Genomic DNA, 17,003 nt, shown 5'->3' with positions numbered 1-17,003 from the left:
GGGAAGCATCATTAGTTAGGAGACGTCAGAGCAATTTCTATTTCGATAACTCGCCTTTTAGTTAACAAGAAGTTAGCGCGTAAACAGCTCTAGTGATTTATGACTTTTTCCAACTATTTTATTTTTAAATTTGTTACACCTGTATCTGTTTGCTAGTATTTGACAAGGAAATATAGTTATCTGTTAATGGAAAATATTAAGACTGCGAACTAATTGAGGATGGTGTTTATTCTAACAAAATAGTTTTTTTTAATTAAAACAGAATGTTAATTTTTATATGCATCAGCGTATAATTATAACTAAATCCTTTTCAATGTAATACCATATTGAAAATCATATTGCGTACACAGATTTTATTAATATTTTATCTAAGTCATTAATTATCGAACGCGTCTATAGGACAAATGTTACAATGCGCGGCTTGCACAATATTTTATCGCGTTATCAAAAAAAAAATGCGAACCCTTTTTTACTTTTATAATACAATTGTCACCCTTTCACTTCTATTTCAATTAAATAATGTCTGGTCATTTGGGGCGGGATAGAGTCGTGTTTAGCCGTGGAGCATTTCGTTGTATCGAAGCACTAGTTTCGCTTCGTATGTTCGCGCCTCTTCCAGCCCTCGGCGGAAAGCAAGCGTCATCCTGCAAGCACATTAATCACAGCCATTATTAAACTTGTTATTGTGTTGATTTGAAGATAACGCGTTATAAACGGTGCCGTCCGCTCCCAACAATGTAAGCTTTCTGTAATGACTTGTAAGCGATCCCGCTCGAGAGCGTTCCTTGCAAAAAATACGTGATTAATAGTTCATACGTATGAAATCCGCTTAAATGTTATTAACATTATTTAAGATTTTTATTAATGAAATAAAATTTGATTCTTTTCTAATTTTATTTACATTAACATTGGATAATGACTATGTATTATTTTATGCGTAATGAAAAGATACAACTTATTCCGTGTAAATGACTATTATTTTATTTAAGACTACACTAGCTCCATGGTTTGCACTTAATGAGTACTGTTAAAATATAACGATAACACTAATAATTTTAGGTATACATACAAAGTTTCATGGTTCGCAATAAGAGTACTGAAATCAAAAGAATACTGAAATGATACAGTTTGGTCTAACTTATTATAATCTGCAATGTTAATTAAATATTTTTTCACTTTGAATTTCGGTTGATATTTCAGTATGTTTATTTCTGAATTGTTACCCTACATTTAGCCGTCTTTCATTCAATAGACTAAGTCAATATTACAATGTGCGTATTAAAAGTGGGACGCTCCTTATGTAGACTCTGATACATGATTCAAATTTCTTGGCTATGGCATATTTGCTAAAATTTGGTCTAGCTGTATAAAAATATCACTTTTTAATAATGATATAAAGTATTTTATACATACGATTACCTATTTAAGTGCCTCTTGCGTACTAGTATAATTGGTAATTGTCGGTTAGTGCGTAGTTTTTTTTTAATGGAATGCTTTCAGTAGTATATGTAATTAATTACAATTAAAGATATTTTCTTCATAATCATTGGTATTAAAAAATGCTTAAAATCAATCAGGATTGTAAACTCGTGTGAGTGGTACCTACTAAGTTTATCATTTCAACGCCATAAAGCGTACCCCACCAGTTTCAAAGTCCGTGATTCATAAACAGTAAGATATATAAATTCGTTCGTTAGTCGAAATCAATTAGTTACAAGCTATTGAAAAATATTTCCTTAAAATAATATAACTATAATAACAGAAATTATATGTGAATAATAAAAATATCAACAAATTTAAAGCACAAATCGTTAAATTGAAAACCATAGAGTAAACAAACTAGTTGAAAGTCACGACGCAGTAGTTCCGTGACGTTAAAGATCAAATCGACGCGTGTTGACGTCTGTACTTAGGAAATCCCTGAGCATTGACGCAATAGTCTTGTTTGGAGGCTCGTCAGGCTGAGTACTGAGAAGAACTATGTCAATTATACCGGTATTTTCCCTGTTCATTTTACCGTTTATTAAAAGTATACAAATACGAAACATTTGTTTGAGATTAATATAAATATTAACAGCGAAGTATTTGAGCATTGCATTATTTTTCATAACCTTAAATTAGAAAAAAATATATTTTTTGATAAAGCTTTTTATTTTTAAAAGTGGTAACGGGTCAACACTCAATAGTATGGACAACATTTCATAGATTTAACTTTTTTCTTCGTATATCATTTTATTAATGCTTTAGGAAATGTTTATTTTTTATTTATATATGATCTTAGGTTAGAAGTTGAAGATGTTGAATCATCGTATCAATTCCGTCTTTTAAACAGTGTATAAGACTGCCGGAACGTAGAATAAATATGAGGTTGAAAATTTTTGTTTCAAAAAAGGTTATTAAATAAAATGAGAATTTCATATTTTCTGTCTCTTTCTCCAAGTAAAAATATTCTCCTACAGTCTATTAGTCTCAATATTAGTCTCAATATTAGTCTCATCAACTATTAGTCTCGACTTATGCCGTTTGGCTTCTGGGTTTTCTTTAAATTCGTCTACAAAGTAATTTTATTAAATAATTTTTTTACATTATTTTAGTTTTTTCACAACTTTTTTACCTTCCATATTTTTTTTGGTGGTTGTCATATTACTTTTTTGCCCTTACGTACTGAAAATAGCCTAAGCCCCACGGGTTTGCAACACTTGTAATGGAGAGCGAAACACTAAAATGTTCTTGAAAATGTAGTTTTATAATTACTTTTTTCAAAGAAAAAGTTGACGATTTTCTATTATTATACGATTAGACCTTTTAATTTTCATTAAAACTATACAGATTACAGTATACTATTATAAATATACTTACAAAATTATAATAAGACATAATTTAAAAAAATACAGATAAGTAAGTAACAATTGGGATGTTTAAAATTCCAAGCAATATATGATTATTTAGTGTTATCTCATTTGTAATATAAGGTGAATGTTTTTTGTATAAATGTGATCTGTCATAGTGTTAAAATATTTTATGTTTATTGTAAATGTCACGTTATATTATATATAGTGAGCTAATCTTATGTTTTCATTCATTTATAGGTCTAAATGGTTCTAGTTAATGGAAAAATAGGGTTGAGGTATAAGCTTTACTTAGTGGTTGCAATATATGGCACTGGAAATATTCTTTAAACAATAGATAGAGTTAAAAATGTTACATGCTAAGTTAATACTAAAATTTAACTCCAAAAATTTTTTTTTCTTATCTCTTTAAAAAGACCTTTAAGGAATAAATTTTGCAGCTTATATTATTATAAAAAAAAACAAATACAAAGTGTAACTTGTTACATTTCATATAAACAGCACATTCTCTACGTATTCCATATATCAGTATATATATATATATATATAATGTCTTCATAAGCTTGCACCTATCAATGAATCATAGCCTTAGCCACTTACCAGTTAGAAATAAAACTGCATTATTTTTTTTCTATCAGAAATTCTTAATTATGTAGGCATCGCATGTTTCAGGACTGTGTGTATTGATTCTATACCCGAATATTACAATTCAAATCTCATGTTTATCTTGAAATCCTAACTTCTTTCTTAGATTAACAAAATATTTTTGGTTTTCTTTTATATTTTTAAGCTAAATTCTTTACTTTTTTCTATTAATAGCTTTCATTCGCCGATTTTTACGGTCCAACCCATCAAATCGCCGGGCCCTACGCCTCCATCGACCCTTACCTTCATGATAATAATTGCCCTTATTAAGAAAGTATCTTTATGAAATAATCTTCTAGAATCTTCTATCGGATCTTCTTTGGAGTATTTTAGTACAGCATTCATTTATTTTAGAACTATAAAAGGGAAATCTACTTTATTGTGATGTTACCGTTCACTGGGCTCTATCTATAATTAAACAATGGGCCAAAAGTAAAACGCCCATAAAACAATACTATCAATAGAGCCGATCCTTAGAAACTGGTCCCCAAAACGAGTCGAAAATTTGGACGTTAACAGTTTTAAATTTAACAAAGGCTAATTTTGTTGCATTTTACTGCTTCGAAATAGGATCAACAACCATTAGGGCATTTTTTGCCACGCCTTTTATTAGGGTGTCGTCCGAAGGCCACGCGGCGAAAGACAAAGCGTTGACCGGAATCGTTCGCATAAACAACGTTTGACGGCTCCTTTTCTCGTTTATGATGCGACGGATCTATTTTGAGTGTCGTAACAATAAGACAATGTTATCATAAGCTAAAATTTTATTGGACAACTTTATTGTAAAGGATAAATTAAAATTTTTGCGTACAATTGTTTTTAAAAATCTATTCAGTAACCCGACTTTCTTATTTGCAATATTAGAACAATGACATAATAGATTTCTTAGAATCACTGTTTCGTTTAACATTTGCAGCCCTGTTATTATAACCGTTTTAATTCATAAGGGAAGTTCTAAAATAAAAGCGTCTAACAAATGACTGCTGCCCACAATGCGCCTCACATTAAAATACTAACTAATGGGAACACGTTGTAACCCTTTCTTTGTACATAATTTTTTATTGTTTTATTTGAGGGTCAACTATGAAAAGCTTTATAGATCAATTAATTAAATGTCTGCACGGTCATTGTTACTAAGTAAATATGGAAATTAACCAGTTGTTAACAAAGCTTTGATTTATTAGATAGCTACTAGAAAAAATCTTAGCCGAGGTGAGAATTGCATTTGTTTGTTAAACCCTTTGTAACAATGCTTCAAATAAATCTCTGTGACAATGTTCCATATTGTATGCGTCAATTCTTATTACAGTTGAAGAAATAGCGTTTAATAATAACAAAGTTTTTACTTCAAGCTTTATATTAAAATCTTGGTCTGAACGAAATACCTAGATAATTAAAAAAATATATAGAAAAGGAATATGAATTATTTATTTATTTGTTTACATACCAAAAGTAGATACAGTTACACTATTATACAAGAAATGTGATTCACAAAGGATGAGTTACCTCTTAAAAGAGATCTCTACCAGAAACCCTTCTGATAGAGGAACCTAAACAAGGAAGCGTGGTGGACAATAAAAAGAGAGAAGGAACAGAAAATAAATAAAGAGATTTATATACAAGCATACAAAAAAATATATAATAATAGAAAATTTTGATGTTATAAATACATAGATATATACATAACTATACACATAAATATATAGATAACACATTGTCTCGAAATAGTATAAATAAAAAAACATTAAATTTTTTTCTTTGATTCTAAATACGAATAATTTCCTTGTATATATTTAGAATTTCAAGTGAGAAAGATTACATGTATGTAATCAATATAATAGTGAAGCGTAGGCGTGGGACTAAATTTATTTCATTGTTCACACTACAATCGTTATCATGTCCTACAAATGTGTATTTCTGGTAGCTGGACATATAGAAATATTATATGTAAATATTATCAATTTTAATTATCAGTACGTTACAAATGAAATGCTGCTGAATTGTTCGTATAAGGTAATTTATATAATTACAGTAAAATCAGGAGTAAACCTGAAAAAATATCATTCGTATTCTGTTAAGATCAAAATTATTAATAACATCAGTCAATGCTATTTAGTCAATAATAAATTTATTTGCAAGCAGTAGGTATCTAAGAATAGTAGTAGTACTATCATAGAAGACTATCGGCTACTTAAGACGATCCAGAATATGAGCTAAGATGTCACAATCCGATTCCTTGAATGTCTTTGTATGTTTGATTTTAAAATTTAATCCATTTCATATTACATATTTTATAACATAAACGAACAAAACTATAGCCAGTATAAACAAAGGTAAATCAATACTCTATAGTCTATACAATTTAAATTAGTATTGAGTATAGGTAGCAAATTATTTCTCGTTATACTTGTTGTTTCAAAATAATTTCAATATATAATTGAATTGAGTATACTTCGGTCGAGATATCGCCTTCCAAAATAATACAAACAGAAAACAATTTTATTATTATTTTAATTAAGTGTACAACTTTTTAATATAACTTTTAATTTTCATATTAATGTTAAAACAATAAGCAGGATATGTCATTCTGTGCATATACTTTGTTAATGTAGAATATGTTATTTTAATAATATTATTAGGGTATATTAGTTATAATTTGTAATATAAATTTTACCTGAGCTGTGCCCTCTTTTTTTCTATTTCTTTTTTGAAGAAGGTTGTCGAACGAGATATATGTAATAATATATTTTGCATGATGTTGTACTTCCTCCGTTTAGAAACATTCTCTATTTTGAATAAGAATAACTAGACAAAACCTTTTTCATACTGATTTTTTGCCAACAATAAAACGCTAAGATGTGAATAAGTAATTCCTTACTTATATAACCTATATAACTTATACCTAATAACGTACAAATCATGAACTTATATCTTAGTAGTACAATTCTAAATTTGACAAATCGTTCTTAAAAGTATATTCAAATTATCTACCTAAGTTAGATATAAAAAAAATCTGACACAATCAAATTGTTACACATACATATGTTACTAACATATATATTTTAAAAACTCGGTAATTGTACTATTAAAAATGAATAAATCGAAACGATAATATTGCATCATCCAAGGATTAGGACTGCATTAAGCAGGAACGTGATTTTGAAACAATTTCCTCAGTTGTAAATGAAGACTCAACTGGCGCCGCGTGCTAGCTCTTCCATGTATCCCCCGCACTGCGCATTGGATTAAGATCAAACGACAGAGCTTTCAGACACGTGTCGCTCGTTGTTATAATCAATACGTGACAATTTAAAGAGAAAATATGTAAAAGTTGCTATAATTTAAAAAGAAGTATAATTGTTTTTATACATAAATACGAAATACTTACGAGACAGATTATTAAACTAAGAAGAGGAAAGAACGAATAAACACGAATTAATGGACGAACATACACAAAAACCTATAAAGATTGATTTTATAAAATTACAAAATTGCTATTCATTTATTCAAAATTTAGAAATTCCCGGAAATCTTTTTGGCAACACTTTATTAACCCAGATTTTAAGAACTTGGCAAGTAATAAAGTTTATTACCATAGTTAAAGACCATTTGCATTCGTGTTTGAGAATGTTCTTGAATAATTTCCTTTGGTTCGAAGAAGAGAAACTTTAGAAAAAAAGAAATATCTTAAAATGATGGAACATTATGATGCTCAGCTGTGGATGACTAAATTATTACATATTTGTCCTCACTTTGATTTTTTGATATTTTTTGCTTACTGATAAAAATAAGGAGTTAAGGTATAGAAACATATACTGGAGAATTCTGTGAGAAATCACGACATTCAATAATAGCTCGTTTACTTTAGAGGCTGGTGTCGTACACTATCGGATGTATGGTTACTATGAGGCCTATTTCCTAATCGTTGACGAACGTAGATCGTAGGGAGCTTCAATGTATGATACCAGCATTTGTCTATCAAACTATATCTTTCTTAACTGTTTTTAATGATATTTAATTTCCTGAATGTAGCGCTGTAGTTATTGGTCTGATTGTCGCATCGTAATCATTTTTAATAAAAAAAAAACCTTATTTTCAGATTATTTTAAGACTTGATAAGTTATTTATGTTTGAATTGATTCAATCACTTACCATTTCCAGTTTTTGTTTAAGTGCATTTTTTGTTGATTTTGAAGTCTGCTTTTAACTTTTAAGTGGTTTGTTATAGATTCGATTTCCAATCAAATTCATCAACGTCTACTTAGGTCTGTGGCTTTAAGCAGGGTTTCTTAAGAGGTCAACATATCCAAAACGCAAAACGATGAGACCAAGAAGCTTCCACACTATATTACAGTACAGTATAATTTAATACTTCGATGAAATCATGTTAGAATTCATGGTTACTTTTCAAGGTTTCAATTTTGTTAACGTAATGATGTCTCAAACACAAATGTTGGGAAAATAAATCATTTCACTATACTTGGACACACAAGCGCGAGTTATAAACCATTTTTATATTGAAATTCTTAACGCAACACCAGATTATTATAAAAGACGAGCTCATATTTGAGAACGTATTATCAAAAGTTGTACGTGATCTTGCAGTAAAAAAATTAAATGCAAGAGAAATAATGTACAACTAGTAAAATAAAAAGTGAACAATATGGCTCTGAAGTTATTTTTTTTACCAATTGCACAAGCATAAGGCACCTATTTTAAATAACTTGACCAATGTTTGTAACAAAAACATATTATTGTCTCTAATCCAAATATCTGAAAATACACGAAGAATTTAAATACTTACTTGCACAGTTAATATAAAATTATGTAAATGATTTTCAGTGATATAAATTACGACTTTCATTTTATGAGTCTGACAAATAAAAGAACAGTGTAGTATTAAAAAAACAGTCGCTATTTTTAATGGAATCCTTTTCGCCGTCTCCAAATAATTAAGTTGACAATGTGTGCTTACCTACTTAAGTGATCGAGCGGCAGCCTTGGAGTTTTTTTTTGTTGCAAATTCAACAACAATGCTAACACTTACACTGTGCATTATCTGTCATTGATCTCTTGCTGATATCTGTGATACATTTGATACATTTCACGTCAATCCCGCCGCCTCCTCATGTAATCCATTAAAGTATCTCGTTAATCTAACAATGAGACTGAATCTCACGTGGTAATTATTTTATTTCAAAACAGGATTTCTTCATTTTAATACTGTTAATATTACTGTTATATATTAAAATTATATTTATATTCACGATTTAGTTACTATAATGATGTGATGATAATATTCACACATTATAGTAAAAATAATTCACATATTACTTTTTAATTCATTAAAAAGTTATTTGCAATAAATAAAAAAATATATATACGAATTCAAAGCACTACGTAGCTATTTAGTTACACGCTGTTTCAGCGACATTTAGTTTATTACAAGGTACGTACAATCCTATTATTACATACATTTAGATTGTCCTAAAAATATCACATTTCGACATTATCGGACCCTGAGATCGGGATCCCCCTTCAATTATGTTAGTATATAAAGTACCTATATTTATCTTTTTACAAAGGAACAAAAGTTTTGATACATGTACATAAAACACTTCAAACGTCGAAAAGCATAATGCCCATCATTATACATTCATATGCTTTGTTGCTTACAATATTTATTTTGAAACATGTCGAGGGGTGAAAACCCTCTTTCCGCTCGAAAGCTCCCGAAATTGCACAAAGAAGGCGTCGGGGCCATGGAGGAGGCGTCGCAGAGAACCGTCATTGGCCCCTGTTTCCCCACCATCATGAGACCCCGCCCTGGTGGAAACTCTCTGCTACCGATCGTTCGAACTTACATTCAGTGGTCGGAGGCCGTGGCGGCAGGTTGTCGTAGAGCGAAATTTATTGCCGTTTTTGAATCATCGCTGAACGGAATCAGTAGTTTTTTCGTGGAAAGTGATGCTTGAATAGTGTGATCGTGTGACATATTATTGTGATGCACGCGATGGGCGACCCCGCTGCTCTTGCAGGAATGTTACCCTTCGACTCTATCGGATTGTACGAACAACCGAAACAGCGTTTTATATTTAAGATGCCGCGAGTTGTTCCCGATCAGAAGAGTAAATTTGAGACCGAGGATCTGTTTAAAAGACTTAGTAGAGAGAGCGAGGTGAGTGTTAATGACACATACCACAACATTCTAAGTATTTTAGGATACAAATTAAAGTTGGCTACATTTAATACAATCTGAGTTCAAACTTTTACTAAAATGATAAATATCTGATAACTAATTGATAATAATATGAAATAAAATTACTAACATTACTTATATGTATGTTGTTGAAATCATACGATTTTAAAATAAGTCAAAATTACAATTACACAGCTAACAAACATTCGTGTTATCTTTTCCTATTCGTATTTTCCTCAAACATGACTTGTTATCAGGTGAGGTACACGGGCTACCGAGATCGTCCGCCTGAAGAGCGTCAGATGAGGTTCACCAGCGGCTGCCGGGAGGGGCACACGGAGATCGCCTTCACTGCCACAGGAACCAACCTACAGCTGGTGTTCGATCACTCGCCGTACAACAACAGAGGATGCGACTTCCAAAAGGAAACCGGCAAGGTATGTCAACATTTAGTTATTATCCTTATTGTTTCAAGTCAGTTTAATTGTTATTTATATGGAAAATGATAATAAGGTTAATAGTATTGTATTAAATTTATAAACCTATTTTTACAATATTCGTTATGTATAATTTACATTAAATTATCTCTATTAGTTTACCTAGAATTAAAAGTAGGTAACGAACAGGGTACATTCCTAGAATTTCAATTCCAATTAGAGGCCTTGTTTTTAGAAGTGTATTACTACTGTTAATCAAACTAAGACTAACGTACGGATATGTTATCAAAGATTCATTTAAAATAAATAAATGTCTTCCCTTGTTTCTCTTCGTTTTATATATGTAGCTTAATAAAATATCCCTGTAAAATTTCGTTCTTTTAAATGAGTTAAGGATTCCACAAAGTGAGTGCAACATCAAAACAATCATTCTTACATACTTTGTAATTTGGAAACCTAGGCAATAAACAAAACCCAGAAATTTTTTCGGATTCAGTCGGTCTATTTCTTAATAATCATCACTCAGATACGCCTAAATAGACTTCAAAAATATTTTGAAAATCGTTATTATGCATAATGATACACTCGTCTTTATATGACTTATATATTCCTCCTTTGTTTGAACTAATCGTACTTACCTATGAGTCATTCCATTGGTAATGACAAGTAACGCTTACAATATTAAGAATCTGTACAAACATCGGATGTACATGTCTAATTCTGTCAACATCATATTTAAAGTACTTATTATCGCTTGTTATTATTGAACTTGTTACAAAAACTTACGTCAACAAGGACAGGATTCAAATATTTTACGCAAACGTTTCTAGGCCTCGACTGAGTCATAAACTAGGATAAGATTAAAACACGTATTTTGAAGGCTTGTCTGAATTTATTTCTTAATTTGATTTATTTTTCCAATTCTGTTTTAATCTTTCATATCATTTATTTAAATTTTATTGTATATCAAGATATCTAATGTTTATTACCTTTACCTAACATTAGTAGGTCCGGCTACGGACTCATGGAATTCAACACGTCATTAGAATGTCCGGTCCGCAGTATAAACGATATTAAGACATAAATAACATTGGTAATGAAAAAAATATTAGCTCGTAACGCCGAACATAACGCGTCGGTCACGCGTCCAAGTTGCTTAATACGTGTTTCAATGAATGACAACTCTCTTTATACCGGTTACGCTAATGTCCGCGTTGATTCATATAACGTTTGTACAATCTTTCAAATGATTATGATTCAATTCTGCCTGTTATAATAAAATTTCAATTAAGTGATATCGATAGTGTTTCGATAATTTTAACTTCTCCTTTCAGAATATTCTGAATAATATAGGAAATCAGTAAATAAAAACTTTGAAATTGGAATAATATTTCACTAATGTAATGTGAAGCGTAGATAATAGATTAAATAAAAATAAAAGTTGTTCAAAACATTTCTAAAAATATATATTAACATTAACGAAAAATATTTTTAATATCGGTTCTACTTTACGATATGTAGGAATTGTTGATTTAATAATTCGTTGATAAACAGGCTAAATAAGTAGCAATGCCGTTTTTTCCTTTATTTTGTAATATACAGTGATTGCTCAATACACAGTTCCTAAACGATAAACTGAAGGCGAACCAAATGTGAAAGGCGTTCGGAATTCCCTCCTATAAAGATTTTCCCTTAAATAACGAAATTTATTACATAATTATTGTGTAAATATGGTGACTATACGTTTATTAAGACCTCTTAATGCTTTACACAACTTATGATAAAAAAAAAACACTAACCTTTACCTTTAAAACAATCGTCAATGTCAGCTAAATATTTTATATATCCTTATGCGATTTCTTATATAATATAAATAAAATGTATGGCATGTTCAGTTCAGAATGTCGCTGAAGAGATGTTGAAGCTGGTTAACGAATTGAAAGAGGCATTGAATTAATGAAATTTTTTATTGAATCCAGCCCCTTCATAACGTCATGTCCCCGCTGTGCATCTATATATTTATTTACACTCAGTTCATTTAACATCACTCGAGTGTATTCGAGCCCTCGTCTTTTGAACAATTTCATAAAACTGATAGGGATGTTACTTACGATGCACGATAAATATTACTTATATTTAATATATGTAGATATTTACCTAGTCTCCGTATTTTAATATATATTTTCTTGTTCCGTACAATAACACGTTTTACACTAATGGATAGCGTATGAGAATTTTAATAATATTTTAATTACTTAACGAAATATAATCAAAATATTAATAAATATTTAGAAACAAATGTGAAATCCGTGAAATATATTGAATACTTTCAATGCAATATTAAAAACAGAATTCTTAAACTCTTTGCATTTTCTAGTTTTCATACTTGGGTGGTAAACAAACGAATGAGAATCAGTAGGATAAAGGGGGGAAATTTAAAAATCAATAAAGGAAAAGCTCCCGTAGGATTGGAGGGCGTGAGATGCCACGCCTGTTTACACAATATGGCCGTCGCGACGCTAAGCGTCGGTATCGCCTCCCTCTGCTATACCTATTATATATACTCCTATGTTGAAAAAGAGCTTACCATTATTGATTTTGGAGATAATTCTATTATCTGTTCAGCTTCTTACGATCTTTATCTTAAAATAAGTCGTGTTTTAGATGTAAGTTATTTATAATAACTAAAAATAAAGAATTGTAAAAAGAATTACAAAGAAGTGTTAAAAAAATCGACCCAGATAGGACTACCACGCAATTGGAAATGTTACGCCTTCCATATGCTCAAAAGTTATCGTAAAAAAATATTGGCTCCGAAGATACAACATTAAAAATAATAATAAGTGATACTTTAAAGATATTATGTAAGCAAAAGAATGAGAACAAAAACTGAGAGATGTATACAAAAAAATCTACCCGGATTTAAACAAAACGAAATCTTTTTGCATAGTTACAAACGTAGTCATTAATTATATGAAAGTCAACCTTTTTTTTTTGTCATCAGGCCCATATCGTGTCCCGATTCATAATGAATGGAGTCTGTGTGAGGTGGCGGGGCTGGATCGATCTTGAACGTTTGGATGGTGTCGGATGTCTGGAGTTGGATGAAGAACGCGCTGCCATCGAGGACGCAGCTTTACGAGACCAGATAGAAAGATACAACCAGAGACTGAGGGATTTCGAAGACAAGCAGCGGGCATATCGTGAACACGGCGAAGAACTGCGCGCGCATTCCCAAGTCCACGCTCAACGCTGCCACCAGGCTCGCCAGCCTCCACACCCGACACATCCGGCACACCCCCACGCGACACATCCAGTCCACATCAAACCACATTCCCAAGGTGCACTCATCTCGTAAATGCCAAATGCCATCAAATATAAACCAAATAAATGTTTTAATTACGTAGTTTATAGCTCCGATACATTGTTTCTCTATGATGTATCTTTGTCGTTGCAATGTTAGTTATAAGAAAGACTAAGTATTAATAGCTATGTAGTGACATCTGACATAAATCATAAATTTCCGATAATATTCCACTATTTGAAATACATACTTAATACTGTGTTATTAATTCGCGTGAATGCCAAGATAAGAAATATAATAACAAGTTGTATTTAAAATATGGATGACGTTTTTTTTCTTAAAAGTCAAGACTGTGTTTCTAATAAATAAACGGTGGAAATCTATAAATAACTTGTATGTAATAGTCATTAGTTGATGGCTATAGCATTTAATACTAATGTTTTTATTATTCAAGTCCGGTAATACGTTCGTAAGTAACTTATACATTATGATTTGCATTTCATAACATATATTTTATTTGATTTTTCGTGAAGATTTGTTAATATAGAAATTATTACGTTAATGTTTCTCAGTACTTATGTTATTTATTTTTTTAAGATTTTGTATGTGTATATGTAAAATAAATATGCATATTATAATTGTGATAGTAATGTAATAAATGATAAAAAACTACGATATGTTTTTTTTTAATTTCTTCTTTAAACATGATGAGAAAAAAATTATAAATTACTTTTCCTAAATATACTCTATTGTAGATTTATAATAGAAGGATGTTATAATAAATACGTCTTAAGACAGTGTAAAAACTACGCATCTGTAGTCCAAACAGTTTGTAAACATGTTTAACAAACAAATGAAATGAAGTTAGGTCAGTTCTTAATTTATGAGATACAATCGTATATTGTTCTCTATATTATAATATTAAAAATAGTTTGCTATTATTGAAGTACTTCATAGTACTAAGAATTTCGAAAATATCCATTGAAATTTACGAATATATTATTATTTTAGTATTATAACTACGAATTTTTTATTATTTTAGCTACTTACATATTCCCGACGTTTCGGTTACTTTGCAGCAACCGTAATCACGGGCAGACGAGATGTGAATGTCACTTCATACTAGTGACATTTATATACATAATTATCTTATTCCAAAAAGGAACTTGTGATAGTAGGTAAGTTAAGTAGCTGTAAAGATGATCCATATACCTAACATATCCGAGACTTAGAAAATATAGGACACATTAATAAAAAAAAATCACGAATATAATTTATACAATTACAATCATAATAATATTAAATGGAAGGCATATGACTTTGTCTTACGAAATGAATTATGAAATGAAATTATAAAAGTTTGAATTATTGAAATAGGTATATGATAAACGAATATTAATATATAATATAAGTTACATAACGTAAATGTTATTTTTATAAATTAACTTCGTACTTAAATTTTGGGTGTAGGTTTAGGATCCAACTTTTGTGTAAAATTTCCGTTCGTAGAATATTATTATTTTATATTTATAACAAATTTTAAACTTCATTCGAATTATTTTAAGACGAGTCGAACATACCAAGACGGTAAAGTAGGAGGCTTTACGTTATACAGGATGGTGCAATTGTTTGAACGGTTTGCACGCTATCGCAATTAAATGCAATTAGGCGTCCGTCACATGGTGTTTTACAAGGGCAGGCGCTATTGCACGCGCGGCGCACCTGTGCTGCGCCCGCGCACCCTCGCCCTACACTCATTATACCCAATTTAGTTCAGGAAATGTTCCCATTTATGCTCGTTGAACACACAGCTAATTGCAGCATTTAAAGGTTGAATAGTCAGAACGATGCTTTTCATTAGAAAGCTATAAAACAGTAATTTTGTATTTTTTTTAAATATATGTTTTTTTGTCGTCATTAGTTTCTTGGTTATTGTATGTAAGTACATATTAATTTCAGTAAAAAAATAAATTTAGTGCATAAATTAAAATCTATTACATTGTAGGTACTCGGGTCTATATAATAGATGACATTTTCTACCTTTTAGAAAATACTCTCCAAATCCGAATCAGGAAACTTCGAAGTTACATACCCATATAAATTTTAATTAGAGACAATATTTCTGAGTTTCAATCCGTTTTATATCTACTTGGCTTGGTAACAAAAAACTTCGGCTAACATTTCATTTTATCTCAACGATGATCGCAAAACATAAAATAATCTATAGATAATATAGCATTTTACGCGGAAGTGAGCATTTCGTTGATGTCCACAAAGGCTTGATGTTATCTGTTTTTATTGTGACGTACGGCACCTTGACCGTCAGTTTTCGGCAGGTAGATTTATATAGTCTTTAATATTCGACAAAAAAATTTTAAATCCAAAAACCGGCAAACACTATCACGATTTTAGGTTACAAAGAACGCGTGATTTATCAGGACATTCTTTTTGCGCAAAAAGAGCAGGTTGTTATGGATGAAGCTCTAAAAGGGCGTTTTACGTACAAAGCGTGGGAACGAATTTACCGGACCCGATGCATTACTTACATGACATCTATTGACTGTATAAAATATTGCACACTATGAAATGTCAATTACAATAATTGTAGTGTATATTAGGTACCTACAAATCGTGTTATATACATATATAAATGAATAAATAACAATGTTGTATAAGAAGCCATGTATCTCAATAAAAAAATATGTGCACATCTCGCACTTATTTGCCAAACGGAAAATTTAAACAGGAAAGGCAGGAATCACATTTATTGAAATTATACACGTGGTTAATATGTGGTTATTATAAGAAATTATAAATATTATTATAGCTTTTTACATCTTTGAAAGGGTTTCCTTGATACACGATATGTATTATTTTCCATTTGAATGGATTTCGTAAGAGCCACTTATAAGGCTTCCACGAAAGATAATATTGTATAGCAACCTTTTAAGAATTTAAGTGATATCTTAAAAGTTAACTTAGGCACTTACCTATATGTAAACACGTATCTATCCTTCCTTCCTAACTTATGAAAAAGAAATTGTGTAGGGTGTAATATTTTTCAAGATATTACTATTAGCATATATGTATGTATACATAATTCATCTACTAGGCGTCGTGCCAGTGATTACCGGTTACAAAAATATGATACATATATATCGAAAGCAAAACGATATTTTCATAAAGCACGGAAGATCTGTATTTCATTATTATTATAAGTATGCAGCCGACAGCTACATTAAACTTTTTGTTTACACAATATACCTAAATTACCGACTGCAGAGCGAACATCAAATGGTACAATTTTACGGCCGGTCGGCGGCTCTTGAAAGCTAGTAGCGCCATCTCATGCACATGTTTCCTCGAATTTACGTCTGTTTTCACAGAACAAAACGGTCGTTAAGCAAGTAGATTACACATAAAACATTATTAACTATTTGTTGATAATAAAAATGTCTATTGAAAGCAAGTTTGTTTATTTCTGTGTGTCTAATTTGATTCGACTTGATTAAGATTAAGCAATTATTGTGATCTAAATTTTTTTTATTAGTTCTGAATTTAAACGGAAT

General features: G+C 30.6%; 1 protein-coding gene across 1 annotated transcript; it reads left to right on the top strand.

The window, feature by feature from the left end:
- The first annotated feature begins 9,347 nt into the window (after positions 1-9,347).
- Positions 9,348-14,106, top strand: LOC116779845 (protein big brother-like). The gene is made up of 3 exons (XM_032674342.2): positions 9,348-9,672; positions 9,951-10,130; positions 13,135-14,106. The coding sequence occupies exons 1-3, from the start codon at positions 9,499-9,501 to the stop codon at positions 13,486-13,488; spliced, it is 708 nt and encodes a 235-aa protein (XP_032530233.1). The 5' UTR covers positions 9,348-9,498; the 3' UTR covers positions 13,489-14,106.
- Positions 14,107-17,003: the final 2,897 nt, after the last annotated feature.

Source organism: Danaus plexippus, chromosome 2 (assembly GCF_018135715.1).
Source record: "Danaus plexippus chromosome 2, MEX_DaPlex, whole genome shotgun sequence".
NCBI classification, from domain to species: Eukaryota; Metazoa; Arthropoda; class Insecta; order Lepidoptera; family Nymphalidae; genus Danaus; species Danaus plexippus.
Note: the sequence above shows the minus strand (reverse complement) of the source record. Positions and strands in the feature narration are given on the sequence as shown.